General features: G+C 44.0%; 1 protein-coding gene across 3 annotated transcripts in view; it reads left to right on the top strand.

The window, feature by feature from the left end:
* The window catches only part of LOC144155331 (1-acylglycerol-3-phosphate O-acyltransferase ABHD5-like), a 42,042-nt gene that overhangs the window by 9,211 nt on the left and 16,590 nt on the right, over positions 1–16,241 (top strand). For all 3 annotated transcript variants that reach the window (XR_013319556.1, XR_013319555.1, XM_077686688.1), the window contains exons 4-7: positions 1,589–1,849; positions 2,424–2,538; positions 6,305–6,421; positions 15,156–15,225. Coding sequence is in view for 1 of the 3 variants with exons in the window: in XM_077686688.1 (XP_077542814.1) it covers positions 1,589–1,849; positions 2,424–2,538; positions 6,305–6,421; positions 15,156–15,225 (563 nt within the window). In the remaining 2 variants the exon portion in view is untranslated. The remainder of the gene's footprint in view (positions 1–1,588; positions 1,850–2,423; positions 2,539–6,304; positions 6,422–15,155; positions 15,226–16,241) is intronic.

Below are 16,241 nucleotides of genomic sequence, written 5' to 3'. Positions count from 1 at the left end.
TGGGCTGTGTAGTAGGAACAGGAAGCAGAATGCTCAAAATGACATAAAAAAGAAGAAAAATTATTTTTTATGTCATTTTAAGCATTCTGCTTTTTTTTTTTCCTTTGTCTACTCCAAGAAAAATTGGAGTAGACAAAGGAAAAAAAAAACATTGGTATAAAAGGATTTGGTACGAAAGGACTTCACCAGATGACCTTGCACGAAAATAAGCAATACTAGATGTAATTTTGATTTCAGAGACGTAGTAATAGTGTTACCTTACTTGGCAGTCTGTATATAAACATTTGCTTGCTTTAATTTGTCTAGAGTTTCTTGCTTTCGATTTTTTACAACTTCGATTTTTACAGATTGTAATCGCAGATGAACATTTCGTTAATCTAGATAACTTCCTTAAAACGGTTATTTTTCATTACGCTTAGTTCAGAACAGCAGTAAAGTTTATGGGCTTCACAGAGAGAAATAGAACCAGCTAGTGGAAACTGCTAGTGGAATCAGAGTAAATAATCTGTTTTCAAAAAGTTCTTATTTGTTCAAAAGATATGGAACACTCCTAACAAGACGAGGGACTTGCTGTTGCAATATAAATTCTTTTCTTGTGCTCCCTTGGATGTTTCTGGCCCGTGCGAATGTGTTTTTATTGAGGACCAAGCCAGACCAATACAGAGAAAAGTTAGCTAAAGTTGGAAAGAGTATGATAATGCATGGTGGTGTGTAAAACCAGTAGTATAAGAGGATTTGTAAAATAGGTATCCAGCATGCTTTTGTGTGACAAGTCTTCCAAAAAAAATAAGTGTTTGAAACACTTGACCAAGTCTGCTGGGGTCTTGTTTGTTTATTTCTTTCTTTTTTTATTTATTTATGTACTTATTTATTTATTTGTACACACTGCCAATCCAATGAGGATTATTGCAGAAAGGCAATACAGTCAAATACATACATGTATTTGTCAATCAGAAGAAACTGAATTGAGAATTGTTACAGAACATACTTGCAATGTTTAAACCAGTGCATGAAGAATGCGAGCAGCAGGCGAGCATTAACACATTCCCATGAGGTAGCTGTGTTACAACAAAGTTTTCATAAAATGTGTAAAAACGTGTCAAATATGTAAAAAAAAGCTACGGTAAGTGCAGGAAGCAGTTCAAAACAGACGCATCCAGCTTGTTTATGTTCAGTTTAAGTGTGTTTCTACTAATTCTAAAAAATTATGTAATGATGAACTGCTAGTGATCGATGAATCAAGGATCGAATCAAGGACCGATGAATCTCTCCTATTGAGTACATTGAGTACAATAGGAGAGAGTAATGGGCATGCACAGTAGCTTGGCTTTTGCGTCAGGATGCTGATCTGTACATCTGTTACACTTATTGAATACTTCAGTGCCAGCATGTTATTGACTAAACTAGTATGCATGTCACATCAGAAAGTTAGCGCATCAAGGGAAATTTGGTGCTTTGGGGCTACTGAATTGGGGTAGTGACCTTGGTATTCTAAGCTGTTGACTGATGAGAAACATGACCCTAGTGCCCTGATGGGTAGAGCTTGTTTGCAGATGGGGTTTTTTTCCCTTGCTGCTCGTGCACCCAGGCATGGAAGAGTGGCGGGCACAGGTGGGCCTCGACCGTTTTGTGCTGCTGGGACACAGCATGGGTGGCTTCCTGGCGGCCTCGTATGCGCTGCGCTTTCCCGAGCGGGTGTCCCACCTGGTCCTGGCCGACCCGTGGGGCTTTCCCGAGCGCCGCCTTGCCGCTCGCCAGGCCCTGCAGCTCCCTAGCTGGGTTCGGGTGGTGTCCACCTTGCTGAGCCCCTTCAACCCTCTGGCGGCTGTGCGCATTGCGGGGCCCTGGGGTGAGTCTCGGCCTTGCATGGCACTCGCAGGGTTCCCCCGTTCTTGGTGCTCTTAGAAGCCAGGCATGACGACTGAACCCCCGGGGCGTGGGTGAAAGAGACAGGGAAATGATGATTGCGCTGTCAAAGCCACACTCATGGTACCCGTCCTCCCTTCGGGGGAAGCACATGCAGCTGGTACCAGCTGAACTGAAGGAAACGAGGAATGGAGTTCTTACCTGAACCTGACTTTTTGCTGCTATTTCTGTCTTGTGGCCATTGCTTGTGTGACCTGTGATCTTGATGCCGGAAGAGAATCAAATTCAAAGACTGCCATCATATGCATGGCCCCACTTAGTCTTTGTAGCTGCTGAGTTTTTGATGGTTCCGCAAGATTGCCTTTGTTTTTTATAAAACTGCCGTGACTCTTGTGCTGGGATGTGTTAAAGGGGCACTAAAGTGTAAAAGCAAGTTGGCCTATATCGGTAACCTCGAGTGTCTTGAATACAAATTATACCACTCGCAGCGGCAGCAGTTGCTTATTAACACAGAAAATGCCTGATTGACTTTTTTTTTACTATTTCTTTGATGCCAGGACCACGGTTAGTAGAAAAGATCAGGCCCGATATTGGAAGAAAGTATGAACACTTGGTGGATGACAGCCAGGCGATTCCACGCTACATATACCACTGCAATGCACAAACGCCTAGGTGAGACCCCTCCCCCCTTCTCCCCTCTTCTCCAACTTTTCATGTTTTTTTTTTCCTAGCCTGCACAGTACGCTTGGTTGAGCCAAATTCTTCTGCATGCTAAATAAATTGTGGGCATGCAAGGCAAACAAAAAGTGAGCTTGTCATGATTTTCTAATAAGTTAGGAAGATTTTCAAGGTACTTTTTGGTCATTCAGACACCCTTCTGTATTCGTTATAGCATGGCTTATATAACTTTCTTGTTATTTTAGTTTTTATAAGCAGCCCTAACCTGTTACAAATGTTACCACATTTGCTGTTTCTTCTGCCAGCTCAGGTCTTATGTACCTTGTAAGAGAACATGTTCTTGGATTTTAATTTCTTTTTCTTCTGTGTACATCAAGAAGTGCATACAGTGAAATATTGTCATTTGACTGTATGCATTTCATTGTACTACGAGTGCTGTTTTGTACCCTTGCAACACCATATCCAAACGTTACACATGGTTCTGCTTTCAAAAATCAAAAATCAAAATCAAGTTTATTTCTGTGTGAAGGTATACAAACACATTAATATACGGAAGGCAATTAATATTAATTAATATTAATATACAGAAGGCTTTGAGGCAATTCAAGGCACTTGAATTGGGAAGGTAGAAAAGTACCACAGCAAATTATTGTGGCTGGAACAGTGCACATAAAAGAAAAAAAAATCTTAGGAGTTTAGCGTTCAGTAGGAATGAGTATGGACAAAAATGCATTTCAGTACATTGTTCAGCTGTTGCTAGGTTTTGAGGGCCTCGTGCTTTTTTTTTTCTTTTTTTGTAAACCTATTACAATTTGTCAAACTTGGTTCACAAGTGCTGTTGATTAGACGTATTGAGAACAAGTATGTTTGCAGATATTGCTTATACTTCCCGAGTTATAAATTCAAGTGTGCTGATGAATTCCTCTTTTTATTTTGAAATAATGAGCCATAAAATTTTATTACATTTTTTTTTTGTCACTCTTTTTGCTGTTGTACACAGATAAGCTTTTATTTATAGTCCAGAATTGATAAAGCGTCTTGTATGGCAGGCAGCTTTTATTCCCGAATCCCTCTAAATTTGTATTCTTTCAACATTCATTCAAAATGGGGGTGGTCATATTTGAGCAAAATGGTCTTTTGTTTAAAAATTTAAAATATGCCCTCATCATTGCTTGCTTTGCTTCAAAATAAATCCAAAAGCAATTGATGAATATATAGTTGGATGGAATGGGCGGGCAGGCATGCAGGCAGTATAGCTAGTGCTGTGGAAAGTCACCAGGCATCTCAGTTATCCCTTCTTCCGTAGCCACAGAGGGAGACAGGTTGGCACACATAGCAACAAGGGCACTGGAAAAAAACATGTGCACTGCACATAAAACCAGTCCACCACTGTGCACATTGCCTCTTCTCTCCACTGACGTCACCCCCTTCTACCTCTGCACTGGTATTGGCTGCTCAACAGAGGGAGTTGCTGGGGTCAGTGCACATACAGTGGTGTGTTTTTAATTAATTGTTTTGGTGGACAACTGAGTAATCCCCTATGCCAAAGCATGTGCACAAACACACATGTAGAGAGAGAGACATAGAGTGAGAGGGAGATAGAGAGAAAAAAATTTTCTTTCGAAAGTTAACTTTCTTTGAAAAGTTAGTATCACTTGTAAAAGAAAATAGCTTTGTATCAACCAGTTGTGATAGAATGTTTGTTTGATTTATGAAGGTCCTGAAACATTTCATAGTGGTGCAAAACTGTAATTAAACGGGGAATATTTTGTGCGCAATAAACAATTCAACTCAAAAGTGTAAACATATAGCCCACCTCATGTGTAATGTACACAGTAATAACAAAGTATTAGGAGCAGTGAAAAAAAAGTAATTTTTCGCTCATGTTTTCTGTGCTTGCAATGCTACTTGAGTCTGCTTTCATTGATAACAAAATAAATAAGAAAGAAAGAAACCCAAAATGCTCACCCAGATTATAGAAAACAAAACTTGGCCCGGAGATACCTCAAATTTTCTGTAAAGTTCACCCCAGATGTTGAAGGGGGCAAGAATAATCTAGCATATAAGTGGAGCCAATAACCGACAATCAGCTTTTGGGCGTGCACATAGAGCAGTAAAGCTCGCATTAGCTAACTGCAAAATTCAAGCCTATGAGGTGCTCTGAAATTACAGCTTTAGTTTAATTAAAAAAATATTGGGGCCGTAATTAGGAAGTTATTTACCGTACATATGGACTTCCACCCGTGCTTTTGGCCTGCACAAGCGCCTGTCATTGTTTTTAATTTCATGCACTCCAACAGAATATTTTCAACAGAATATTTTTCCTTCTTTGTATTAGAAGCACGCACTTCTATGGGAAGCAAAACTGCTCCAGGGAAGCGGTTGCACAGAATTTTCAGGGGTTTGTGCAACAGTAGATAGCTGTTATCCACAAGCAATCGCCCTTGCTGTTTGGTTTGTTCAAGGCCCAACACTAGAAATTGAAGGTGTCTGTCTACCCTTGACCTGGTTGTCTAGACATCCTAAAGATTCTGTCGCAGATGTTTAGCTGATCCCCTTCTAAGAAGCGTTGTGTATCTCGAGCAGTGCGATGATGCCTTCAAGGAGCGGGATGCAAACAGCAGGGGGCCTATACGCTTCTATCTTGCGGCCACCAGGCATACAGATAGCATTGTTTTTATGTTGTGAGCGGTGTGAGGTATTGATCAAACTGGCAAGGCAGAAACTGACTTCAGTTTCTTTAAGAGAGAGAATGGTCAAGCACCAGCTTTTGATGCTCGCACTTGTCTTGTCTCCTTCCTGCTTGTGTCATTTTGTTTGCTCTTTTTTACCATATGAAGTCACAAACCGACTAGCCCAACAGCATGCACTTTTCAGGAACTGACTTGTCGAACTTCTTGACATTGTGCCAAACCTCTTCTTGAGGGGGGCATTTAGCTTTGAGAACAGTGTCTATGCTTGTTTTTGGTAGGGCTCAGGGGCTGTTAATAGGCAATGCAAAGCAGCTAGCTTCAGCAGGTATAGTGCCTGGTGGGGAGGATTAGAGCACGGTGTATGCCAGTGCCATTCTTCTAGAGTTTGTTTCACAGGCCGTGTGCAGCTCGGTGTTCTGCCTGGAAGGCCCCAATTCCTCATGTCGCTTTTCTTCAGCTGGTTTCTGTAGGATGTCACAGCGAGTTATGGGCTCTTGTTGGGCAGCTTAGTTGGAAGCCATGCAGCTAATGAACTATAGTTCTAATACTAAAGTATACAGGATGATCTCGTGAGTAGCTTTAAACGGGTGTCATGCCTCATTATTGGTTCCAAAGGAAGAAAGGTTCCACCAGTGTTTTGTTTTAAAGCAATATTTTGGTCAAGATTCATGAAATTAATGTAATTTGCTAGACCTAGCAAAGATATCAAGTGATTTCCAGGGCTTAAAGGCAAAACTGAGTGTAGGGATTGGGTTTCTGATTCCGAATGTGTTGTGAAAAGCGAGCAGCGCACATGGCTATTTTTTTTGGCTGTGTTGCAATTGATTACATTGGTGCACCAGTTTAGCAATATGTGAGGCTCAAATGAATCAGTTTGTTTTGACTCTTTGCTTTTTACCTCTCATTTGGTCTGTTTTAGCATGTGAGAACTGGCACACTTTTGCCTTTAAGAAGCAGAAGCTACAGAGCGCTCTTGGGTTATTTTAAACTTTCTGTCGAGATGTGCGTGGTTGTAGGAAGGTGGATCGCCAAGTTTCACCTGTACACTATTGTCATTGCGTTTCCAGTGGGGAGTCTGCATTCAAGGCAATGATGACACAGTATGGCTGGGCCCGGCACCCCATGATCAACCGCATTGGGGAGCTGCATCAGGGAGTTCCAATGACCTTCATCTATGGCTCAAGGTGAACAAATGTTTCACGACAGGGCATTACTGGCTCGTTGCTAAAACTGGAAACGGGATAAGGGAAAGTACTGCCGTGATGCAATCACTGTTCCAATTGCACCAGACTGTGCCAATAGGCACATCCTGCTGGGTCCTGCCACATTTTAAAATGTGCTCCGAATATGTGCCAAACCCACTTTGCTGTGATTTGAAGTACTAACAAAACGAACTCTTTGAACTTGTGTTTTTGCATTCACGAGATGTTGGAGAAAAAATACCGGGTAGGTGACACAAGCACTCGGACTGTCTGCGTGCGTTCTTGTTAAAGACAATAGTCTTTCTTGGGCTTCTTAAACTCAGAAATTTTGGTCTTTCTTTCTCTGTCTGTCTGTCTGTGACTAGATTCAGCCACCCGGCCAAAGTGAAACAGAAGCTGCGCAATATTTTATAAACCCACAGCCGAATCTGAACGTCTAAGTCCAGTGCCAATGTTCATTTTGTCCACATTGTTGAACAAGAACAAGACATTACAGAAATATCAAGCAGAAAATCAATACATAAATTATACTTGCAGTGTTTCTTTATAAAAAATTCATGGACGCTTGCTTTTTGTGATGGCAAATGAAATACTACATCCACGGCAGAAAAAAAAAATCACTCCGTCGCCTACTGTCGCCCGCGCCACTACAGTTTCTGGAGGCATTTTAAGAAACCAAACGGCAACAGTTACGAAAGGTTCCACTAGATAGGTTCCTTGTTGCGCTTGAAATGCACGTGGAGAAGGGAAATGTGGTTCTATAAACGTTAAAGTAGGGCGCCTTGATTCACGCGTCTCCACCGTATGGCTGCGCTGGCATCGAGGCACTCGGCTAGAGCAGTGGAATGCGTAAATATAAATTGACTTGAGCAAACCTCTACCGTGTTTACCTTGAGAGGAGCCTGGTGGGAGAGGAACAGCATGAGGGGTGAGTGGGAAAGCGAAGGAAGGAATTTCCTTGGCAAATGTCAACGAAACACTCGTCTTTCGTCGACATTTGCGACGAAAAAAGCAGATACGCAGCCTTTTTTTTCTTCCTGATATCCTGTTTTTTACACAAGCTTTTTTAAAAACATGCATCACGACTGATTTGTCTAACTTTCCATTGTTTTGAGTTACACAGTGTAGACCATTTATAACATAACCACTTATAGTGCGGGAACGGATATAATGTGGGTTTTTAGGACTACCGGTTTGCCTCCCATAGAACTCGGTGCATAAGCATACCGCTTTAAACACTGTTGGCGAAAGCACAACACCATTTATAGTGCGGTTTTTTGGCGGGTCCGCTGATCGACCGGCGCAGGTTGGGTATCGTTTTAGGGTCGCGAGAAAGAAAGAAAAAAAAAGGAATCAGACATCTGATGCAGCACACACTCCCTGCTCTCTAACTTCAACACACAAAAAAAAAAAAAAAAAGGCACCCTTTGAATGAATGAATGAAAAGTCTTTATTGTGGAATGGCTCTTTGGCCTAATAGGAGGGGAAGAAGGGTGTCGGAGAAAAGACAGAAACAAAGAAAGAAGAGAAAGAAGTGCGTACACACATGCGTGTACATGGTATACATTTGCAATCACATGCGGCGATCGATGCCTGCCTCGTGAGCGAACGCCCAGAGGGAGAGCAGGGTGTCGCGGCTGTTGTTGTTGGGGGTGGTCCATTGATGCAGAGTGCTGATGTGCGGTGGCAGGTACTGGGCACGGAGGTCCCGGTAGCCAGGGCACTCCCACAGCATGTGGGTCACTGTTGGGCACACTTCCATGGTGCATGTGGAGCAGCTCACTATGGGGCCCTGTTCGTGGTCGCCGTCGTCGCTGTCGTCTTCGGTAGCCCCGGGCCTGCATCGGTGGTGGGCCCGCCATTTGGCGAGCACGTCTGCTGTTAGTGCGGCCCCCGCACGTGTCTTGTGGATGAGGACCTGAGCCCCCCGTGGCAGTCCTCGGGGCAGTGGGTGGTGGTTGGTGGGGATGTGCTGCCAAAGGGCGCGCCTTCGCTCCCTCTTGGCTGCCAGAATTTTGGCTCTTGGGTCGGGGTCGTCTGGTGCGGGCATAGTCTGGGTCACCAGGGCGGAGCGGTCGTCCATTAGCTCGCTCGCCAACGCCTGTGCGGCTCCATCGCCAATGCCACCGGCGTGACCTGGTACCCAGTCCACCCTCACCTCCACTCCATATTGCTGGTACAGCACTGTGCTTGCCATTTTGATCCTGTGAGCAAGCGTGCCAGTCCTGGGGGTGCGGCCAAGGATTTTTATGGCCTCTCTACTGTCTGTGTAGATCACCACAATCTCCCCTGTCTGCCTCAGTCCTCGACGGGCCTCCCCACAAACCCCGTCCACTGCACACAGGATGGCGGACAGTGAAATCTGGTCTGGGCTGGGTCGGTGCTCATGCACGTGGATTTGTCTGCATGTGCCGATTGGGGAGATCGCAGCTAGCCTGGCTCTGCGCGTGATGGGGTCCCAGGTGGCTGCCGTGAACACAGAGTTCCGGGTTCTGTCAGTACAGGCAGCTGCTGCTCTACGCTCCGCTTCATGATCCTGCTGATGGCACTTTTTGGAGAGTGGTTTGGGAAGCTTGAGGAGCACATCGAGCCAAGGCTCCAGCAGGTGTGGCAGTTTGGGTGCATCGGGGGGTAGTTCTTTTGTGAGGGTGAAGAGTCCTCTACCCGCAGTTGTGTTTTGCCGTCGTAGTCCATGGCCTTCATTGTGTGCCTCGATAAAGGCTTTGAGGGGAGGGAGGCCGGAGTACCTGTAGAGTTCTTCAGTCCTCGTGTGACGCGGCAGGCCAGTTATTGCGCGGAGACATTCGAGATGGAGGACCTCCAGTTGTGCGTAGTGGGTTTTTTATTTCGCGTGTTCTGTTTGCACCATGCGAGCCACTAGCTCATTTCCCGCAAAGTAACCTGTGATGTCACATATGCCCAGCTGTGCGATTGGCTGAGGCCGGCAAAAGCATAGTGCAAATTAGCCAGGGCTTATAAGCTTGCCGAACAAGCTATTTGCGCTTAACTCTTTCGTGACTGCGGGAAAATTGACCGATTACGAGGGGTCCAAGAAAACTTTTTTTTTTTCTGCTAGAAAAATTGGTTAGGTGCTAATTACAGGAACACAAATTGAGGATTATTTAATGGCCTTTCCAATAACACCAGTTTTAAATGTTTTCATACATCGTAGTTGCAAAAAAAATATCAAAATCAAAATTTCTGTCAATTTGTCGAAGAAAATGATAAAAAAGGAGTTGTGTATAACAAACCACGGGTAGTAGAAAAAAAATTAGAATATACATTTTCTAGGGCAACATTTCGAAAACATGTCCTAGAAAAAATATTGACTTACACGGAACAGTTTATTAGCTATTAAAAAAATGTTAGCTCGCGTAGTGCTCGTGCCATGCAGTGAAGCCCAACCTCCATTTCAAAATGTGCAATTTCGGGTGGGGTTCCTGGAATAAATCTGGCAGTTTGACATTATCAGAGGTGCCAATTTGCCCCCACGTAACGTAAAAATATCTTGTCAATGACTGACTTTGTATTTACGGCCAGCACAGTATTTGGGACAAGAATGCCATGCGGAAAAACAGGCATGAAGTTGAAAACGGAACTCCGTGGTTGATGCTTGTTGACGTTCAGTGTCAGTTATCTCTCAAAACATTAAGTTGCACTTTATTACCATTTTCCGACTTGCTATTGTAGCCTTGTTTGCAGGAATGAGGTGTGAGATGCACTAGAATCGTGCCCTGCAAACTTTGGCCGAGTAGCTGTTGCATGATAAAAAAGATCAGCGCTACGAGCCTCCTCCATTACAGTACAGAACTTATTGGAGACTCCGTCCGAATAGACAGTTCAACTAATAAGTAACACTAGACCCCCGGAGATACCCTCGTATGGAAACAAAAGTGGGAGGCGAAGAGCTGGCGATGTGTAAGGCCGGTTTGAAGCACTCTCCTCATCGGAACAGATGCCTGGCGATTGGGTGTTATTTTTTTACTTGCATCGGAAGTTTTTATCGCAGAAGTCGGGTTAGGATTGGGTGAAATCAGGAGCGACATGCTTTTTTCGAGAATCAGTCACGGATGCTCAAGGTGCCATGATAGGTAGGCTTGAAGTTGGGTAACTGCGTAGTAGTGCCAAATATGAATTTCGCGATGCAGAAACGAAACTGAAACTGTTGTAAACTGTTCGCGAATGGTCCTGTAGTAAATAGAACTACAGCACAACTTAGAAAAACGTGCACAAAGGCAATAAAACTGCCTAAAATCATTAAAGTAGCTTTGCAAACAGGCACTGCTTGACATTTTCAGTTGATTTCAGGGATTATTACTGTCATATGCAAACCTGACGATTGCAAATCGTTTGCTGGTTCACCATTCGTGCCCTGATTACAAAATCCAAATGCTGAAGCAGAGTAATTATGAGTGGCACGCATTCTTCGTTGGTAGCAGTGTCGCGCGATGACCACGCCCCGTTTCCACACCCAGGTGATGCAAGCGCATGTCAAAAACCATGTTTTTGTTGCAAAAATGAAAACAAAACTGATTTTGAAAGGGCATTTTCTGAGCTAACTTCAAATAGCTTTGCATGTTCCAGCAACGCCTGGAACGCTATGAAAAGGGGCTCCCAAGGTATCGTTCAAATTGAACGATTTTGAATAGGTGCAGTCACGAAAGCGTTAAAGGTTGGTACTTCATACAATAAAGATGCTAAGAGAAGCGCTGTCAAAACCTTACCTTTCTAGTAGAAACATGTAGGTAACTATGCAATCAAATTTCATTTGTATTGTCAACATGCTAATGGCCTCCTACGCTCCATCATCCCCCTACTTGCCACGTAGCTGTCCTCCTCACTGAAGTTTCTTGCGGCTTCACGTTCGTAGTTGGCCCACAGCACATTGTCTTCCGTGCCATCAAGGCACTCCAAAACTTTTTTCCACACTGGAAAATTTCCCTTCTTTGGGCTCATGAAACACACGGCGATCCGTGTTCGTCGCCTGAAGCTCTTGTTTTCGCCAGTAGCGTACACGCACTGGGTCAACACTGAAGTTACACCCAGCCGCGCATATTTCCATATGCTTCAACGCATGCTCCACCACCTTGAGTTTAAAACTGGGTATGTAGCTCATGTACTGGCCCATCATATGCCGCGCACCAGGAGCACCAAAGAGGTCGGAACACCGCTGAACAACAAAACCATGGAGTGTAATGGCAAAGTCTCAGAGTCTCAGACCAGCACAGAGCAAGGAAGGATTGCGGAGTACGTTTGGTGTTTTTTTCACACGCCGCAGCACTTTCATGGCACTATATGCAAGAAGGTTTGTTCTGTGTTCAGCAGGTGGTGCTCTGCAAGCGTGCCAGCTCTCATGACATGAGCATTCATGCTCATGTCTCCGGCTACTGTCGAGATTTTTTTGTCAGGATGCGTTTTAGCGTTTCTGCGCATACTGTGGCGTGGTATCAAGTTACTGCAATTATCGACAGCATTAGCAATAGCAACCATGCCGAGATAAAAATATACTGAACAGTACCTTTTCTATTCATGCGGCATTTTTTGGGCAAGGTAACAAGAAAGTAAATTCTCATGAAGAAAAGGGGGGGGAGGAGATCATTACAACCTCGTTACAACAGACCATGATAGTGATCATGATTTCAGTCTGCTATAAAAGAAGTATGAACAATCCAAATACTGTTACTACAGACTTTTATGGAATCATGGATGAAGTCTGTTATAACAAGAGTTTGGACTTTCAACCGTTAAAAACAAATCACACAATAAAGTATGCTGGTCATTTCTCAAGATTCAGTTACAACCTAAACAGGTTGCTATTTTAGGCCCACAAACTTTCAGGATGACTTGGTTTTTTCAGCAGTTTCATCCTCTTGCGACACTGAAGCAGATCACAAAGTCACATGCATGACTCTTCTTACATTTGCTGGGCTCCTGTTGTATGGCACCTTCTCAAACTTTTGATTCACTCATACTATTATTACTCTCTTTCAAGTCTTCAACCTACAGTTGCATTTCCATTGTCCTCACATGAATATAAATGAAATGTAAGTAAAGATCTCATTGCTAAGCTTGGAGATTTAGCAATCTATAATGTATAAGGGCATACATTTATTTGTTTTAATGATGGTAATTTTCATATATAAGCATCTTATCTGTTGCACTATAATACTTAAATTCTAAATCCTATCGCTTGACTATGACGAAAACCTATGACGAAGCTTCATAGCTTCGACAGCGAAGGAGAGGGTAGCGCCACCTGATGGACGAAATGTGGCAGCCGCAATTCATTCTGTGGCTGCGCAGTGCAATGCCGATGCATACTACGAGTGGATGCAAGAAGTTTCACTTCTACAAATTCACAATTATTTTTAATTGTTTCAAATTGTTTTCGTTTGATCACAACTGTGAGGTAGAAACACAAAACACAACTCCGAAACCGTACCTAACAAATGAATGGTTGCCTGCGCCTGCACTTGAAAAGTCCACTTTAGAGATGCAAACGTGGACTTTTTAACATTTCAAACTGGTCTGTTATATCCGAATGTATGTTGTAATAGAATCTGCAGTAAAGGAAGTTTAATCAATGGCACAGATAGGAAGACCAACCAAGCATTGCAAATCAGTATGTTGAATCCAAATATCTGTTGTAAACCGATCTCTTGTAATGAGGTTCTACTGTGTCATTATGCGAGTGGGTTCATTATGTGAATAAATACGGTAATATCTTCAGCTACTTCCCAGCTACTTCCATTATCTCGTCCATGTTGTGCCTAATGCACAGAGCAAGAATATATAGGAGGTGAAACGGCCCGTTGCAGCAAGCGCGGGTGGGCGACCAGATAACGTCACAATGAAAGCCAAGGCGGGCTGCAAAGCTTCATAGCTTCGACAGCGAAGGAGAGGGTAGCGCCACCTGATGGACGAAATGATGGCAGCCGCAATTCATTCTGTGGCTGCGCAGTGCAATGCCGATCGTGGTGGCCGCGCAGTTTCTTCACCCGTGGCAGATGCTGCTAGCCCTCTGGCGAGCACTTGTAACATTATCTGGCGGCGCTAGGAAGCTTCGTTTCACCTCCTGTCTTCTTCTTGCTCCGTGGCCTAATGTAACCTCTTTTGTCTCAGAGTGCAGACATTCTAGCTTAGCCAATAGCAAGCTTATTTTTAGCTGCCTTTAAGCTTCCTCCTATTTTAGCATCAATATATCCCACACAATACCCAAGTCTCCAAGTAATTCAACGTGAAAATTGAATACTTAATATTTTGTTTCTTGAAGGATTTTCACGAAATGTATCAAATATTCAACATGCAACTCTCTTTGCTCTTTCTATTGTTAATAAACCAGCTGCACAGGTTATAAAAAATAATTATGGTATGCTACTGACCTGATAACATACCACCTTAATCTTGATCATAACAACCCAATCACATTGTGAATTGCGTTCAATTTCTATTATTTGCTGTAGTGTACACTGCTTCATCGCAACTAGTTTCTTTTATGAGCAAAATATTGCTTTAGATTGAAACATTGTATCAAAGCACAGTTCACTGAGACTGATCACCACAAGAACACAAGACAATGTTCAAGAACACCTTTTCACACCATACTCACAGCTGTTTTGGGCAGCACTTGCTCAACAAGGAGGCTGTCCAATTGATGGTTGCCACCGTGTCCCCCATCAACTGTTCGGCCATGCACACTTTGTTTTGGCTGCCACTTGGCTACATCACCACAGTGGCCTCTGAATGATGACCCTGTGCTGGGGCATTTCTGTTCGACCTGTGCTGCTGCAGTAGAGGAAAGCAGTCCTCCCTCGTTTGCTCTACTCAGCAGTGCAATGAAAGAGGGTAACCGCTTCCTCCTACTTAATGCAGCAGGGCTTGTCTTGTAAGCCGTTATGAGAGTGAACTGGTGGGTATTGATTGATTGTAGGGTTTAACGCGCCGACGCAATGCAGGTGATGAGGCGCGCCGTAGTGGAGGGCTCCGGATTAATTTTGACCACCTGGGGATCTTTAACGTGCGCCGAAATCTCGCACACATGGTTTGCTTTTCGCCTCCATCAGAAAAGTGGCCCCCGCGGCCGGGAATCGAACCCACGACCTCGTGCTCAGCAGCGCAATGCCTTAGCCACTGAGCCACCGCGGCGGGTGAACTGGTGGGTAACTCCACATAGAGAAAGGGTACGATACAATTATTGGTAATAAGAAAAGAGCTCCATTCCTGATTTTGAATATCGAAGCTTCTAAAGCACACAAGGGCTTTTGGTACAGTAAACTTTCTGGTCTTGACGTGTCTGCTCTAGTAAAATTTCATGCCCCCCCACCCCCCTGCTTTCCCCAGGAGGTATTGGTTCTGGAATGATGCCGTTGTGGCCAATTTAATAACCAATAGTCTTGTGTGAAAGATTTGAGGTGCATTCTAAAAAGCTCTACGGTGTTCAGTATAATGATGAGTCCTCCCTAATGGCAAGCCTCATAGCTCAGGTGCACAGGTGTAGCGCTTTGGTGCGTTAAACCACAAATTTCGATTTGTATCTGTAGATGTACTACAAATTCTAACAGCAAAATGATGACAAGAGGGTAATGACTAGGTTCGGAGGCTGTCAGATTCCACGGGAAAAAGGTTGTAGCCGAAGACACTGTAAAGCATGGTTGTACCACATTATTTCTACACATAAGGTGCATGTACTGCCTTTTTTTCTTTTTTGTCCCATTAGGTCTTGGGTGGACAAGCAGCCTGGTATTCAAGTTCAGCGGCTCAGGGAAGACAGTGAAGTGGATGTTGAGGCAAGTTCTCAGTCGCACTTGCTGTGCTTTCCTCTGACCATGTGTCTGAGATCATGACGACACGATCCTGGCATCACACCCACCACTGCGTGGTGGATGGCATGTAGTGGAGACGGAGCAATACCTAGACATTCGGACTGGCAGACTTTTCATTCATTGCTTAGATTATGACTCTTGGGCAGGCTCTTATGAATGAATTCCTTCGAGTTCCTTGAGCCTTTTATGCAACTCCTGTGTGTCACATTCTTCAAGGGAGAGGCCAGGTTTGCCATATGTATTGCAGGGAAAACAAAATGAACTACTTCCCTTTTGTCTTATTTTCTTAGTCCTTGCTGCTTGGTGCTCATTTTTTTCACTGATGTCCTCATTGTTTTCTCTGAGAAACTTTGCGAATTAGCTGCAAAACACAAAAGGCTAAACAGCAGCCATACTGCAGGGCTTCCCAACAACTTTGCAACATCTAAACCCACGTCCTCAAGTGCATATTCTGTATTCATCTGATGCTGCCTACGACGAGATAAAGAGGCATCGCACCCCTCAGACATATTAGACAGATTCCTGCTAGGTGCCGCTCTTTACGTGAGAATGAGGAGGCAGGACAAATATCCTGCTAGGCCATGCACATTTGCTGACCGAAAGGGTGTGCGCTATTGATAATGCCGTGAAAGTGACCAGAAAGACTAACCCATGTTCTGAGGGTTTGTTTTTCTTTTTTTCCCCTCCACTTGCATGCATTTGCCCAAAATAAAAATGCCTTCAGCAGTGCCAATTCCCTTTCACCATCCTCCTCGCACAGTGCTATGGCAGCTCTTACAAAGCCTGCTTGGCAAGGGCCTGCAGTGGAAGAGCCTTATACAGGATTTTACGACGATAATTGGAACACTTGAAGTTTTCTAGGTGTGGAGCACCTTAGGAACACACAATGTTCGTCCGCATCCGTGCGCATAGCATTTGCAATTACAAAAAATCACAAAGGCACTCACAGGATTCGAGCCTGTGTCCGGTAGACCAGACAG

The sequence above is a fragment of the Haemaphysalis longicornis genome, unplaced genomic scaffold (assembly GCF_048455015.1).
Source record: "Haemaphysalis longicornis isolate Haplotype H1 unplaced genomic scaffold, Haemaphysalis longicornis Haplotype H1 scaffold_1, whole genome shotgun sequence".
NCBI classification, from domain to species: Eukaryota; Metazoa; Arthropoda; class Arachnida; order Ixodida; family Ixodidae; genus Haemaphysalis; species Haemaphysalis longicornis.
This window is presented reverse-complemented; position numbering and strand designations above follow the sequence as displayed.